The 16,359-nt window shown below is 34.4% G+C and overlaps 3 protein-coding genes across 3 annotated transcripts; 1 reads left to right on the forward strand and 2 right to left on the reverse strand.

The window, feature by feature from the left end:
• Positions 1-10,901: 10,901 nt before the first annotated feature.
• Positions 10,902-12,044, forward strand: LOC106348916. The gene is made up of 3 exons (XM_048778174.1): positions 10,902-11,440; positions 11,507-11,741; positions 11,967-12,044. The coding sequence occupies exons 1-3, from the start codon at positions 10,902-10,904 to the stop codon at positions 12,042-12,044; spliced, it is 852 nt and encodes a 283-aa protein (XP_048634131.1).
• Positions 12,045-12,158: 114 nt separating this feature from the next.
• On the reverse strand, positions 12,159-16,000 carry LOC125608015. The gene is made up of 3 exons (XM_048777705.1): positions 13,094-16,000; positions 12,934-13,015; positions 12,159-12,851 (listed from the first exon to the last, which is right to left on the reverse strand). Exons 1-3 carry the CDS (start codon positions 13,387-13,389, stop codon positions 12,159-12,161), a joined length of 1,071 nt encoding a protein of 356 aa, XP_048633662.1. The 5' UTR covers positions 13,390-16,000.
• Positions 13,725-15,377, reverse strand: LOC125608202. Its single transcript, XM_048778175.1, has 2 exons — positions 14,526-15,377; positions 13,725-14,453 (listed from the first exon to the last, which is right to left on the reverse strand). Exons 1-2 carry the CDS (start codon positions 15,375-15,377, stop codon positions 13,725-13,727), a joined length of 1,581 nt encoding a protein of 526 aa, XP_048634132.1.
• Positions 16,001-16,359: the final 359 nt, after the last annotated feature.

Below are 16,359 nucleotides of genomic sequence, written 5' to 3' on the forward strand. Positions count from 1 at the left end.
TTATATTGTTATTTCTCTGTTTACTTGACTGTTTCTTTGACTCTATATAATTTGATTATGCGAAAAACGGTATAGGATATGATTCCAAATGAAATAAGGACAAAGAAGTCGTATAGTAGGGATACTACTACATGACTATATATAGACCGATAAATGCGAAATTTTCAGACCGAATAATACTTAAATTTAAGGTTGTGTAAAACTCATAATGATAACTAGATCTTGATCCGTGTCTCCGCACGGGTATTTGTTTTTAATTTTTGTAAACATTTAAAAATTAAATACACATTATTATACTAATTAAATTAGAAGATGCTAATTAATTAAATATAACTGAGTTAGTTTTATTATTCTGAAATTTTTAAACGATTTTGATTAATTTAATTTTTAATAAACCAATAAATTAATCTGATCATTTATTCTATTTTATAGTTTTTTTATGGATTGCAAAATTGATTTTTTGAATTTTTAAATAAATGAATGATTGCATATCTTCTAAATTTATTAGGTAGCTAAATATTAGCAATTGTTTAACAATTTTATGGAAATTGCTATTTATAAAGTAAGTGACATTGGATGGTAATTATTGAGGAAAACTTAGGGTTAAGATTTATTTATACTTCAGTTTTGATAATTTAGATGGCGTATAAACAAAACGGACGACAAAATATTCAATCTGTGGCAAAAATAGACTGATAAATTCTACAACACTTTCCTTTAGTACACCACTAGGTGATAACCCGCGCCTTGCGCGGAATGAGATTATTAGTTTTGTTATTTATAAGATAAGAAAAAATTAGGTTTGTTTAATGTGGACTTCGACTTGGTTCTAAGATGGATTTTTTTTAAGTTTAATGTGGACATCGATTTGGTTCTTTAAATATAAAAAGTCTTATAACTAAAAATTTCGATTTTACTAAGATGCATAATTATAAAACTGATAATAAATAGTTCTTTAGCAAAATTCTGAAAGGAAAAACAACATTATTAGGTAACCTAATAAAAATATGGTATTAAGCAAACGAAAAAGTCTTCAAGCTTGATTAACTCTCCAAGTCTGAATTCAATATGCTGTATTGCTGTGATAGGAATCATGTGACAGAATACAAACACAAGAATATAGAAATTAGCGTAAATTCTAATTAGTTTTGAGCTAGCCAATAAATACATATGCAGTTATTAACCTACTATACTTACTTTGATTTGAAGTTTTGTATTTCTGCCATGTTAGGATCAAATAAGACTTGAGAACAACCTTCTAAGTCAATTACAAATGTGAAACCACCTAATTAAGAAGGATAAATGTTACGATTCTAAAGAAATAAGTAAGAAATTTTAATCTACAATATTAGATTGCTAACCTCGTCCCCATTGGATTCTCCATGACCTCAAAACACACAGATCTACTCTAGATCCTAGAAAAGTCTTGCTTACAAAAGCACAAGCTAAAGATTCAATCTTTTCATGTAAAACCGGCTTGATTTATAAACAGTTTATATTTTTTTCTTGTAACAATTAATAGGTACGTATATCTTTCTTCAGTCCTGACCTAAAGCAACTTATTTGGGTTGGGGGAGTTGTGCGAGAGATTACTAAACGAACTGGATGATCATCCCAAAAAAAAAGCAGAAGCAAATCTTTTGATAGAGGATTCATGTGAATAAGATTTTTAATTAAAAACAGATTTGTATATAACAGATTGGTACAGCCAAAAAGAGTTATGCATTAGATTTGATGAGTTCACGTAAACAACAGTAACTAAGCTTGGATTTTGATAGGAGAGGGGATGATAATGATGAGAACATGTCTCGTGTTTTTAAAAAACTTGTTAGCAAAATAGGAATCAAAATTTTGAGGAGTTCTATTACACTCGACATGTTAGCGTAAATTTTTTAAAATGAATGTGAGAGCGCCACATGGCAAAAATAGTGCGAGTGCATTAAAGTCAATGCTTCTCTTTTAATATATAAGATTTTTAATTAAAAACAGATTTGTATATAACAGATTGGTACAGCCAAAAAAAGTTATGCATTAGATTTGATGAGTTCACGTAAACAACAGTAACTAAGCTTGGATTTTGATAGGAGAGGGGATGATAATGATGAGAACATGTCTCGTGTTTTTAAAAAACTTGTTAGCAAAATAGAAATCAAAATTTTGAGGAGTTCTATTACACTCGACACGTCAGCGTAAATTTTTTAAAATAAATGTGAAAACGCCACATGACAAAAATAATGTGAGTGCATTAAAGTTAATGCTTCTCTTTTAATATATAAGAGATTTTTAGAGTTTAAGTTCTCAAAACTTATTTACCACCAGGGCTTAGGCTTACCTATAAAGCGTTCCACTTTAACTATTGATGATTTGGTGAAAATCATACGAAAATCAGAAAGTGATGATCGTCTGTATTGCCATTGATAGTAGAGCTCCGTGATCTATATATCTAACACATTTTCGTATATATATACGTGTTTGTATCACATTTTCGTATTTATATACGTGTTTGTATCATTGGTATTTCCTTTAACTATTGGGGTTTGGATTTTCAAATGATCATACAACAATCGACGGAAGTTTGTTCGAAGAGGACTCAAAAACATGAAATAATTGATAATATAAATATATCAAGCTCAAATTTTAGGTTTCCTCACTTCGATATCTTTTGGTATAACTTATCATATGTTCATTCATGTTACGGTCCAAATTTTTTTTTTTTAAACTGATTTTCATTACGGTCCAAATATTGCGGACACACTATTGACAAACAAATGCTTATGTAGTAATTAATTAATCGAAACCCAACATTTCATTGGAAATTTCCGGTTTTACTGACATGTGGTTGGAATAAAACAAAACAATATCGTAACTTCAAAAGTTTTAGATTCATATCTCATAAATACAAACAAACAAAATTTCAAAAAAAAGTACAAATATAATCTTGGACTACCGACTCGTCAGTGGGAAGGATAAAAATTCATAAAATAACTGAACAAAGAGATCAACTATACCTCTAGTAATAATAAAATGAACCCATCTGTATCACTAGGTATCGAAATTATCGCTTAGATATTGAGAAAAAAAAAACTTATTTTGGGCTAAAATACCATCGAATTTAAACTAAGTTTGCTCATTTTTAATCTGATAAAACATGATAGTTTTGAAAATAACCACGACAGTTATACTTTCAGAAGATACTGTATAATATTTCTCTCAAATTTCCAAATCTTCCAGAAAGTAATAGGTTCAACTTATCAAGCACCTCATGTAAGAAAACGAAATGCGTCTTTAATCAACGACGAGTGTCTCGATCATTTAAAACCTACCTTTCTTTGTTCACTTTATCTCCTAATGTTTCCTACGATGCCATCATGTCATTACGTATAAACAAGTTTCTTATTTGCAAAAAAAAAATACGTAAAAGATTGTTATAATCTGTTTTCAGTTCAACTTTTTCAAATGTCTGGATATGCTCAACCGTACAAGAAATTACGACATATCTATCTCTTCATATCATCATTCGCGTGCATTGTTTTGGGTTAATATTTCTACTACGAAAAATTATAGAAAATGTCTGGTATAAAAAAAATTTAGATAATAAATATCGCATGTCTACGCTTCAAAAATCAAAACCGTTTTATAAAAAAAACTATATCAAACCATGCCTGAAGCATTTCAACATAAATAGACCTTTAAATCTTTTAAAAAATTAAAATAATATTTCATTTGTACAGTGGTGAATCTTCATGTCATCATTTGCGTGCATTATTGCGTTTTTTTTTTTTGATAACCGAGTGTCCTTGCTTCACCGTGGTGGTCCAAACTAAAAACCGCACCCTTTAACAGCGGAGACGCACATCCGAGAATGGATCATGGCCAAGCAACGGTCTTCGGTCTTGGACGCCAGAACAAGTCCGCATATAAATTCTCTGATGGCCAATGCGTATTTTTTTCTACTATGAAAATTAGAGAAAATTTCTGTTATAAGAAAATCTTAGAATATATGGAATATCTAGACTTCAAAAACCAAAACCGTGCCTGAAGCATTTCACCAGGAATATTGGTAAGAGAGCCTCAAATCTTTTAAAAAATAGAAGATCCCATTTCATTTAGAAAGAGTAGCGATGATGATAGCATCGTAGGAAACATTAGGAGATAAAGTGAAAAAAAATTAGGTGGAAAAATGAGGAAATATAAAGTGGGAAAAAATAAGAAATTGGAGTAACCAGAGGAAGAGACATAAATAATTTTTTAACTTGATTGGCAAACTTGTAGAGTAACTAGAAGTAAAATATTTTTCACCTAAATTTTTTACTCCAGAAATGCTTTTCAGTCAGAACCATTGTGTGGGAGAGGCCGCTCACCAACATGCATAAATTATTTAAATCAATGTTGTTTTACAAAGTAACACAGATTCTAAAATCTGCCATAATTTATAAAATAAAGTTAAAATGAGAATTTATTTTGTTCGCACTATAGAAAATTTTATAAATTCCATTTATATTGGATTAAGGCAATCTTATAGAAACTTTCAAAAATAGTTCTCATATATATATATATCACTACAAGTTGATGAATATTTAATATTAATCGAGAAATTGACATATCCATGGAAAAAGGATTGATTTATGCAGAAATTCATGTTTGGTATGCTACTTGTAGCACACTTCATATACAATCCAGGTAGTTTTTACCGTACGGTTATCTATAAAATATCTGATAAGTTGATTACTACTTTGTCATTATATAAATCTAATAATTATTTGCACAAATTTGCAAAAAGAAAAACAATCTTTCGAGATGGGACACGTACTTGTAGTCCAGTTCGGTGTTGATGACATATTCCAATTTCTTAGATAACTTTCAAGTAGAAAGTATACCACTGGGCAGGACTCAGCGGATAGATAGAGATAGATGGCACTTTACAAAAAATGAAAAATTTTCGGTTAAATTAGGATATGAGGTAGAACGTATCTATCCAGATAGAGGTAGACCACTGTTACTGATTGGTCCTACAGTGGATGTTTTAAAGGCTCACTGCTGGAAAATACGGTGCCCACCAAAATTAAAACATTTTCTATGGCAATTAATGACAGGATGCATCGCAGTACGGAAGAATTTACAAGCAAGGGGGATTAAAGGGGATATATGTTGTGTAAGATATGGAGCTCTGGAGGAATCGATAAATCATGTTTTTTTTAATGTTCTACAGCTCTTCAGGTTTGGGCTCTTTCGAAGATACCATCAAATCCAACTATTTTTCCAACAAATTCCCTCTTTACAAACATGGATCATCTATTCTGGAGAATTCTCCCGTCGATGGAAGATCATCAGTTTGCATGGATACTTTGGTACATTTGAAAAGCTAGGAATAATAAAGTTTTTAGTAATTTGGATATGGACCCTATGGATACGCTTAAACTGGCTGAAACAGAATCGACATTGTGGGCAGAAGCACAAATAGCAATCGATCAGAGGATGACAACATCAATAATAGATCCGATATTGCCGTCGATACCAGGTAGATGGTGTTTTACAGATGGCTCATGGAAAGAGGGTGTTAGTTTCTCAGGACAAGGTTGGCTTAGTACTTTGGAAGGGTTTGATGGTTTGTTGGGGGCGAGAAATGTCAGGGCTAGTCTTTCGTCTCTTCATGCGGAAATAGAAGCGTTACTCTGGGCAATGGAATCCATGAGGAATTTACGTCAATTTCAGGTTACGTTTGCAGCGGATTGTTCTCAATTGGTGAAGATGGTTTCAGAACCAGAAGAATGGCCAGCTTTTGCAAATTATTTAGAAGACATCACGATCCTGAAGGAGAGCTTCATAAGAGCAGACATCTTTATATATAAAGTAGGGATTGTTTCTCTCCCAGGGTGTCCACCTAGGATTCCAGCTCAGTAATTCGGATGATGTCAAGCCGACACGTGGCTGCTTTAATAAAAACGCAGCGGTTCTTTAAAGATCTGTCGTCATGGGTTTTGTGTTGTAAAATATTGTGTAATTGGGCTTTAGATTGGAAATAATCAGGGCCCGGAGTGAAGGAGACCCTTTAACCCTAATCCACTGTAGCGAAGAAACGAAGTCTGTCTATCCTCTACGTGCGACGGCGCTGCAGCGACGTTTGCGATTTCTCACCATCTGAAACTTGAAACGGTTCGAGTAAAGGCTACTTGATTACTCCCATTGATTCACACCCCCACTTCGTCTTATGCTTTCCGATCTGAGATGTTGTGGTTACGGTATAAATACGTGTGAGATTTCCTTTCGTTGATCTCATCATATCTTCGTATCTCTTAAATCTCATACTAATAGATTGTGTTATGACTAACTCAAGGGTTTTTTTTCTCTTATCTTAAGTCCGGCAACTACTCCTCCGTCGTCGAGGCGAGGCTCCTGCGGTTCTGGGAGTCTATAAATGTTAAGCGTGGTGGTGAACTGATGTGGGTCCATATGTTAATGGTTGACGTGAATGTAAGTTCCTTTTTTCCAGATTTTGATAGTTCCTCTTCCTGTTTATTAGCACTGATTTTTATTTTCCAGTAAAAACTCATCCTGATTGTTATCATTGATTTTGATTTCTGTTAATTAGCATTGATAATTATTTCCGGTTAACTTTCCTCTGTTAATCAGCACTGATCTATTTCAAACTATGTTTCAGGTGACCCATATATATATATATATATATATATATATATATATATATATATATATATATATATATATGACGTATATTTCAAACTTCGGTGAGTTACGTCCCTACTATATATCTATGTATGTATACATCTACACGTATACAAGTTTATCTTAATAATTTGGCTTCCTCATTACCATCTCTAGGGCTGGACAAATAAACCGAACCCGAAAACCCGAACCAAATCTGATCCAATAAAAATGAATCCGAACCGATCCGAACCCGACGTAAATACCGAATGGGTCTTGTTTTATGGTATTTCGGGTTATGGGTATTATCCGAACCGAATCCGAATCTAAATGGATATCCGATAGAACCCGAAACATTCAAAACCTCGAAAAGATCTTGTACCAAACATGATCTCAATTCTTAATATGTATCCAAAATACACTAAGAAATATTGAACATCTAAAATACTTATCTATTACATGAAGGTTGGTGGTTCTGTTACATGAAGGTTGATGGTTAAAAATGGCTGTTGAATCTTGAAGTATTTAGATTTAGATTTTGTTTTTTCGTTAAACAATGTTTTTCATTTCATGAGAACTTAGTTTTCGTTTTATGATTTTATTTATTTGGTTTTTTTTTATCATTAAATATGTTTACTTTTCGTTTGATTTTGAATGATCACGATTGATGTTCCTTATTTTTGAATCGATTTTACTTAAGTTTTGGTTACAAAATAGGTACAAATCCGGTATTTTAAAACTGAAGAACCGGTTTTACTCATGTTTTGGTTATAAAATAGGTAAAAATCAAGTACTTTTAAACCGAAAATCCGATTGGGACCCAAACCCGAAAGTATATTGGGTTGTACCGGTTCTTTGAAGATTTACTAACCCCGACCCGAACCCGATAGAACCCGAACCGGTCCCAAACCGAACTTTCATATAATCCGAATGGGGCTGATTTTGATAAACCCGAAAAACCGAAACCCGATTGGATAAAACCGAAACTCGATTGGGACTCCGAATGCCCAGGCCTAACCATCTCCTTTCAGCTATCGTGTTGAGACGCTATTGCTGATGATACTGCCGAAGGAACATTTGTTTGGTTTGATGGTGTGATGACGAAACTACATAATCTTAGAGCAAGTGAGGCTGTTCAGATGCTGGTAAAATATACCTCTGTCTACTTGGGTTTTTATCGCCTATTAAATAAAAGCTTAATTTGTATTTGGTTTCCTGTCAATTAGGCTGTAGACGTAGTGAACCCTGAAGACTCTAGGATACCTCCGTTCATTGCAGATATGGAAGGAAAATCATACACTTTTCAGGTGATGGTCACTGCGTATAACTTCATGGGCAATCATAAGACGTTCACCATAACATGATATATGAAGCAACATTTCAGAAAGAAACAACAATGTAAGTATAATGTGTAATAGTGTTAATATTGTTAGGTTATTGACAGCATTCCACTCACATTTTGTATACTTCTTTAGATTGATATTCAGCATTGTTGATGAGCTTGGTCGTGTGCGAGACGATGACGTGGACGACAATGTAAATATAATGTGTAATACGTTACCTCACTGTCTTATTGCTGTTTACAAATACGCATATGTATAACAATCTCAATGGATCAGGGAGGTAACAAGGATGATGATGACAACATGCCTAATGGCAAGCCAGCTCCTATTGGGTTTGCATCTGGAAGGGCCACTGGTAATGGATCAGATGCTAAGACGGGTCTATACGGTACTGCATGTAAGAATCCGGACGTCTCATCCTCTAAGGTGGTCAAGAAAGCGCGTGTTACTTAGGATGTAGCAGCAACAAATTTATGATAAGAATCTCAGTTTTAATAATATGCTTATGCATTTTGTTTAATTTCAAGTATTTGGATATTTATGTTTTGGATATTTCCAATTATATGGGTACTTTAAGTTTGTTTCAGTCTTTATTCAATTTTATATTATAGAGTATATTTATTATTCCAGTATAAATTGTTCTTAATATAGATTCTATAGACGAAAGTGAAATTCTGTTATAATTTGACTGACCATATTTAAAGACTACCATTTCTTATTTAAACAGTCACAAGTCACTTTGTGTTTGGGAGACTACCATTTCTTAATGGTGAGATAATAGTTGGTATTGGTCAGATTTTAAAATTTTTTGTTTTGACAATTGAATTTGGTGAGTTTTTTTGTTAACTTATAAAGTTTAAAATTTGTTACTTTATTTTAAAGTTTAAATATTGTTTTAAGCTTATAAAGTTTCTATTTGCTAATTTTAATTTGTCTAGGGTCGGTTACGTCATACACACGCAAAACACGATTGTAGAATATAAATGTAAAAGTCATGGGTTAGTCTGTGAACCAATAAAACTGGTCTTCTTCGTATTTACCAATACAGAATTAATGTATTCACTTTTTTTGTCAACAATTAATTTATTCACTTAAAAAACAAAACATATTACATAAAAAATCAACAAGCCAATATTTGCTTTAAGCTTCGACGAAAACATCATTTTCAAAACTATAAATGCTATTAGTTTGAGACGTTTGACTCTGTGTTATTTTAAATTGGGAAAACTGTTTTTTCAGAGCAAAAAAATAGTAACTATGTCCCTTTAGACTAATCTATATTTTGTGTCATATTTTCCTATAATACCCTTTAATATTTATGAAAATAATTTTAATAAATAGTTTTACAAACAAAAAAAATTGGAAAAATAGTAACATTTGTTAAAATACCTATATGAACTTAATGGTATATTTTCCAGTTATAAAAAAGTTAAAATTATAAATTTCAGATTATGTTCTAAAAAAAGTAGAAATGACATTCTACGAAGTAGAAAACGAAATCTACTTTTTTCATTGAATCTACAATGTTTAGAATACGTGATCTACGTAAATAGGAGTATTCTACAAATATGTAGAATACACATTCCGCGCTTAACCTACCATTCTAAAGTTCTTAGAAATCAAAATCTACACATTAATCTAATTCTAAAACATGTAGAAACCGACTTCTACAGATTTACTATAAATCTAAAACATGTAGAAATCAAATTCTAAAAATTACTATAATTCTACAAAACTGTAGAAATTGATTTCTACATATTAGTTGTATTCTACGGATAAGAAATCAGTTCCTAAAAATATGGAAACAAAATATTTGAGAATATTCACTCGATTTTTTTAAATAAAAAAAAAAAAAAACGAAAAAGAACAAAAAAAAATGACAAAAAAAACCTTGGCAACCTTCTTCGCCGTCTTCTATATTCCATTGATTGTTCACAAAATTTTCACAAAATTTTCACATTATTTCTACCATGATTCATGTCTATGCTTCATGTGGTGTTTGGGAATTGGTTGTATCTTCGGGTTGGAGTTTTAATGTTGATAAAAAGAAAGGGGGGAAGGTTACTTGCTTTGGAATTGAAGTTTTCTCTGGAAGAGTTACAGAAAATTGTTATAGAGGATTTTGGTTTTGAAGAAACAGATGCTGATTTGGAGTTGAGTTACCTTCCTATTGGATTGATCAATTCATCAAATTGTCCACCAGTGATCATTGGAAACTCAAGGCAAGTTCAAAATTTTCTAGGGTTTTGTAAGAAGCATCAGTCAACTCAATTGTGTGTCGGCTATAAAGCAAAGCAAGGAAATCCAAATAAGATCGATATTGATCTTAATAAGATGCCAAGTGATGCAAGTACTAGTGAAGAGTACAAGCGAAATCCTTGTGACATTGGGACCGCTTCAAATATTGTTAAGGGGGCTAAGCATAACGAGAAGAAGAAAGGGAAGATGAAGCAAAGTGAAGTTGATGGAGATGATTATGATGCTGACAAGCATAACGAGAAGAAGAAAGGAAAAATGAAGCAAGACGAGGTTGAAGGAGATGATGATGATGCTGAGAAGATCAATTCTGAAAAAGAAAACAGAGAAAAATTGGCAAAGAGTCAGGTGGTCGAATTGGTTAAGACGGGAGATCTTTTCCTCAACAAAACAGTTTTGAAAGCGAGGTTTGAGTTATGTGCAATGAAGCATAACTTTCACTACACAGTTACCAACTCCAATAAATCAGTTTGGTGTATTAGATGCGCTGATAAGATGTGCTTTTGGGGTGCTCGAGCTGAGTGTTTGAAGGGCTCCACATATTTTATTATTAAGAAGTATGTCGGTGTACATTCCTGCGCACCTTCAAACAAAACCAGTGCCGGAAGGACAGCTTCAGCGAAAACGATAGGCAATCTGATAATGCATAAATATGAAGGTATCAAGGAAGGGCCTAAAGCGAAAGATATTGTTCAGATTATGCGTAATGATTATGGATGTGAGATCTCTGATTCTTTAGCATGGGATTCCCGTGAATATGCAGTCAACGCTGTTAGAGGTATTCCAGAGGAAAGTTATGGGAAAATACCAAAATATTTGCACATGCTGCGAGAAGCCAATCCGGGTACACATTCCTCTTACAAGACTGACGTCGATGGTAGATTTCGATATCTGTTTATAGCGTTTGGTCAATCGATCAGAGGCTTTAACACAGTCATGAGGCGTGTCATTGTTGTCGATGGAACATTCTTGAAGAGTAAATTCAAAGGGGTGCTACTGGTTGCAACTGCTATAGATGGAAATTCAAATTTATATCCTATTGCATTTGGGATAGTAGACTCTGAGAATGAGCAGTCTTGGGAATGGTTTATGAGAGAATTAAAAGTTGTTGTTGCTGATGATAATGGTTTGGCTTTTATTTCGGATAGACAAGTGTCAATAGGGAAGGCACTGGAGAAAGTGTATCCGCTAACGAGACATGGTATTTGTATTCATCATTTGTTGAATAATGTGATATCATATTTCAGGGGGAAGGGATTAGCTGGGTTGATTTCTAAGGCTTCAAAGGCTTATAGAGTGGTTGATTTCAAGAAGACGTTTGCTCATGTTTGCAATATCAGTCCAGCAATTGGAACGTATCTTATGGAAGCAGATGTCAAAAAGTGGGCTAGATGTCAATTTCATGGATACAGGTATGACATTAGGACAAACAATCCTGCAGAGTCGATAAATTCTGCGTTGCGTTCGCCGAGAGAGTTTCCCGTAATTTATGAGTAAAATCGTATTATTCCGGTTCAATTTAAGTGGGTATTAAACCGGATTTAACCGATGAAAACCATAAAATATACTTATCAGGGTGCGGGATCGACCGATCCGAAATACCGATCGATCGATCTGAAAGCGATCGAGCTTTGCCGAACGAGCGTAATGGAACAGGTCGATCAAAAGTTGCTGCGCGTTTTTTGTTTGTGTCTGCATAATGCTCAGGGTGCGGGATCGATCGATCTGAAATACAGATCGATCGATCTGAAAGCGATCGAGCTTTTGCCGAACGATCGTAATTGATAATGTTGTCTTTCATTTTGTAAGATCAAGTACTGTATATAGAAAAAAACCATTATAACACAAACTCCTAAAATCATTACAAAATAAGTTTAAAAAAGCATAACCAACAATAAATCATAAATCATCAATCTCAACATACTCGGCAGGCTTACTACACTTAATAGGTTCATACTTTGACATTCTCTCAATCAGTTCTAGATCATTAGCTGCTTCCCATAGATCCCACATAATCTTTATCCGAGCTCCCCAGATGTTCTCATCATTCACCATAGATATGTCCAACCCAAGCACGTGGCATTCGATGTGTTTTATAGTGTACACACCACAATGACATTGAAGTCGGTTAAGACCACTCATAGGTACATAGGAAACATTGTACGGAGTGATGTGGAAATGCTTCTGTATTGTCAATGACTGCACGGCCTTGACAATCCGAGGAATAAGCTGCGCGAAAGCTTCCACTTCCTTGATTTTTTTTTTACCCCCGCAGTCAAACACCTGGATATTCCTAGTCACAAAACTGATGCATAAAGCAATCCAATGGTTGCAATTGACCCAGACAGGAACGTACATCCGATCCACATCGACATTCCACAACATCTGTGTTTTTCCATGGGAAGGCAGTTCACCTTTACCGTATTGCAGTAGTAATGGATCCATAGTGTATTTCTTAATACCCTTACAGAAATTCTGGTAATCCTTAGCAATGAGGTCGCTGAAGACGCATGTCATGAAAGCAACACGGTCTACGTTCCATCGTTTCAATGTTGTTCTTTCCCGGAAAACATACATTATAGCATCAATTTCCTACAAAAACAAAGACAAATCTATAATGTATACAGTAATATAATAGGTAACATTTTATAGAAATAACCAGTCGAATGCTTACGTAGTTTTTAAGCCAACTGCTGGCAGACATAATACGTCCGGCTAGATCACCGTCTAACATAGAAGGACCAATCTGTATAGCTCTGTAAACAAAATACAATGGTAGAGATGTCAATTATTAAGACAATCAACCGAATGATATATACAAAGGAATAACATACGTTCGTGTATCTTGCCAGTCCTGCATCTTCTTAAAATCTGTAGGATGCACAAACACCAAGCAGCGATCAGGGAAATTTTCGCCGTCTAGCTCTATATCTCGGTCATCTAATCGGACCGCTGGCTTCTTCAATGATTTTTGAAGTTCCAATGAATCTGTTGGCTTTTTCAATGATTTTGGAAGTTCCAACCAATCCAATGAATCTTCGACTTTAGCTTGAGAAGGATTCAAACCTTTCACAAATGTGTCTAATGGAAGGTTCTTCATGCAACTTTCCAAAAACTCTTGTGTACCCATACTAAGATCACTAGCTGATGATTGAGTAACTTTTGCACGAGGTAAATTGACACACGAATCAGCAGTCTTTAACTCTTGGTTTTTTACAGCCTGTTGACAAACACGTACAATTACAAATTACACATACAAATTTCATGTTCAAAACAGAGAATAGACATAAACGCCAAGTTCGAAATCCATAATAAACATACAAACTTCCAAATACATATTACATTAAATATAGTGATTACATAAACGACAAGTTTCAAATACATATTACCGCCTCATTCCAAGTTCTAACAACCTAGCTTCAAAGACCTACATTCCATCGCCTAGTTCCAAGCTTTCAACAACTTTTAACTCTTTCTCTTAGTAGTTACCTTTTTCTTTGATGGAGCAGTGCCTTTTTTGCTGGTGCTAGGACCACTGTTGATTTTGGTCAAGCTAGGACCGCTTGCTTGATCACTCTTTCCCACCAATTCAGTCACCACTAAACTTGTCCTGAGCTGTGTAACCTCAGCCTCAATTTTCCCCAATCTGTCGGTTACAACGGTCTCAAATTGCTCAGTTCTCTCTGAAGCTGTCCTGAGTTGTGTAACCTCAGTCTCAATCTTACCCAACCTGTCCGAGAACTGCTGACAGAATTTCTCCCCAAAAGTAGTAAAAGAAGCTTGTACCAGATCCTCCAAGAAATTTTTCATATCTGTGTCAATATTTCCTTTTGATGAAGCAGCTAGGTGGCACAAAACATTCTTCTTCCTTGACTCTGCTCCTCGGTCTGCATGCTTTCTCTTGTTTCTTCCCGAAACATCAGCTGTGCCATCAACATTCCCTGCAACATGACTATTTTCACCTCTCTCAGTATCAGCTCTTTGATCATCTCCTTTCTCTTCGCCAGATTCCTCAAATTCAGAGTTTGTAGCTTCTTTTACTCCCCAAACATGATTGTTCCAATCATGTTTACTATTGATCATATCTAAAATACGATCTACTCTTTCATCTTTCTTCTCATCCTTCTGTACAAAATCAGTTGCCAAAAGGACCACTCCATCTATGTGGGATTCCATGAATGAATGCAAAATCCCCTACAAACAATCAAATCATTAGTAAAGTGAACAAGACAATAAATATTTTAATTTGAAAAAAAAATTGCATACGTTTTCTGGGAATAAGTTCTCAACGCCAATGATATCTTCATAAGAACATTTTGCACATCCTCTCCAATTACCACACAGTGGACCTGTAAAATTTTTACTGACTTTTGTGCCACAAATCTCTCCTAAAGCAGGAACAGCTTCCATTATCCAAATTTGGAAACCAAACAAGAATCCTTCCATCAGATACCCCTCTTTCTGCTCTAATTTATGCCTTGTTTTATCAATTTGCTTCAGAAGGAAATCAAACGAATACAGACCCCATGGGTAATTCCGAAGCTTCTCCAAATCCATCGCCAACTTCATGTACAGATGCGGGATATTCACCTTCTCATCCTTTCCCATCACCACACCCATAATAACGCAAAGATATATCAGTCTCACCCTATCAACCCAAGTCCAGGTATTGCTCTCTTCCAAATGCTTCTTTTTTATGATCTGCAAATTTATTTTTCCATTTGTCTTTATCTGCTTGCTCCAAAAACCATTATCGTCTTTCCATGTCACTAGCCCACTGTTATTCTCTCGCTTCACTTTCAGACCAGTGACAGCATGATACTCTTGCAATCCAAAACGCATAGGTCTCCTAGCGAAAGTGAACCACTTCTCATGTCTCTTGCTTGTCATCAACTCCTTACACAAGAAAGAGTGTACCAACCTCGCCGAAAACTTCAGATCATTCTTCTGGATAACCATAATCTGTGAAAAAATGGGATCTTTCATAACTTCATCGAATTCTGGTTCCATTTTTTCTTTTAGCAACTCGAGAAGTTTTAGTCGGCAGCTGTTATTAATCTTCTTAACCTGAGGTTCCAATCCCTCACCGTATAAACGATTAGGCAACTCCAACTCCATATCTGAAATTTGAAAACAATACAGCATATATCTATTAATAACAAAAACCTAAAATTCCTAAATCTATCCCAAAAATATGATTTAAACCATGATTGTGTACAAAATCTTCTCTAATCATCACCTTAACACATGATTGAAGCCTAAATATCTTAACTAACCCAAAAAAATTACCTTTTACCTTTCTATTTTCAAACTCTAAAAAGAAGTGGAGATAGAGTTTCATACCTTTGCAGAACAAACTAAAGAGTGATAGATTCGTAAAAAGCTCACAAAATCGTATGAGTTAGGCCAAATAATCGTCCAAATCAGAGAATTGAGTGAGTTAGGGTTAATGAACTTTGGGTGAGAATTTGATTTTCTCCCCCTTTGTTCGTGAATGGGAAATTAAGGATTTCGTCCCAGAGAAATCGAGTTTAAAGAGTTGAAATCATGCTTAGTCGGTTCAAATCAAGTGGGAATCAACCCGGATATAATCATACAAAACCAAAAAAATCGATTTGGGATTCTTTCCTGGGCACGGGATCGATCGATCTATCCTTAGTGGATCGGTCGATCTGTAAAGAATCGACCTTCGCCGATCGAGTGAAATGGACCAGGTCGATCAGTATATATTTCGCGTTTTTTTGTTCTGAATAATTATCGGGATCGATCGATCCACTGTAACTTGTAAAGCTGGATCGATCGATCCCGCTTGTCGAACTCATTATTTATCTTTTTAAAAAAATTACAATTTTAAGGGCATTACTGCCATTTTCGAAAAAATTAGTCTAATAGGACATAAAGTAGTACAGATTAGTCTAAAGGGACATAGTTACCTTTTTTTTGCTCTAAAAAAACAGATTTCCCTTTTAAATTTTACCAGCATACTACTATGTCTTATCTTAGAGATTTATATTTCCCGTTCTGATGAGAAATATCATATTAAAAATTACATTTATGTCAAATTATTGGCTTCAAATACAAAGACCCAAATATGTATATT

Source organism: Brassica napus, chromosome A4 (genome assembly GCF_020379485.1).
Source record: "Brassica napus cultivar Da-Ae chromosome A4, Da-Ae, whole genome shotgun sequence".
Taxonomy (NCBI): domain Eukaryota; kingdom Viridiplantae; phylum Streptophyta; class Magnoliopsida; order Brassicales; family Brassicaceae; genus Brassica; species Brassica napus.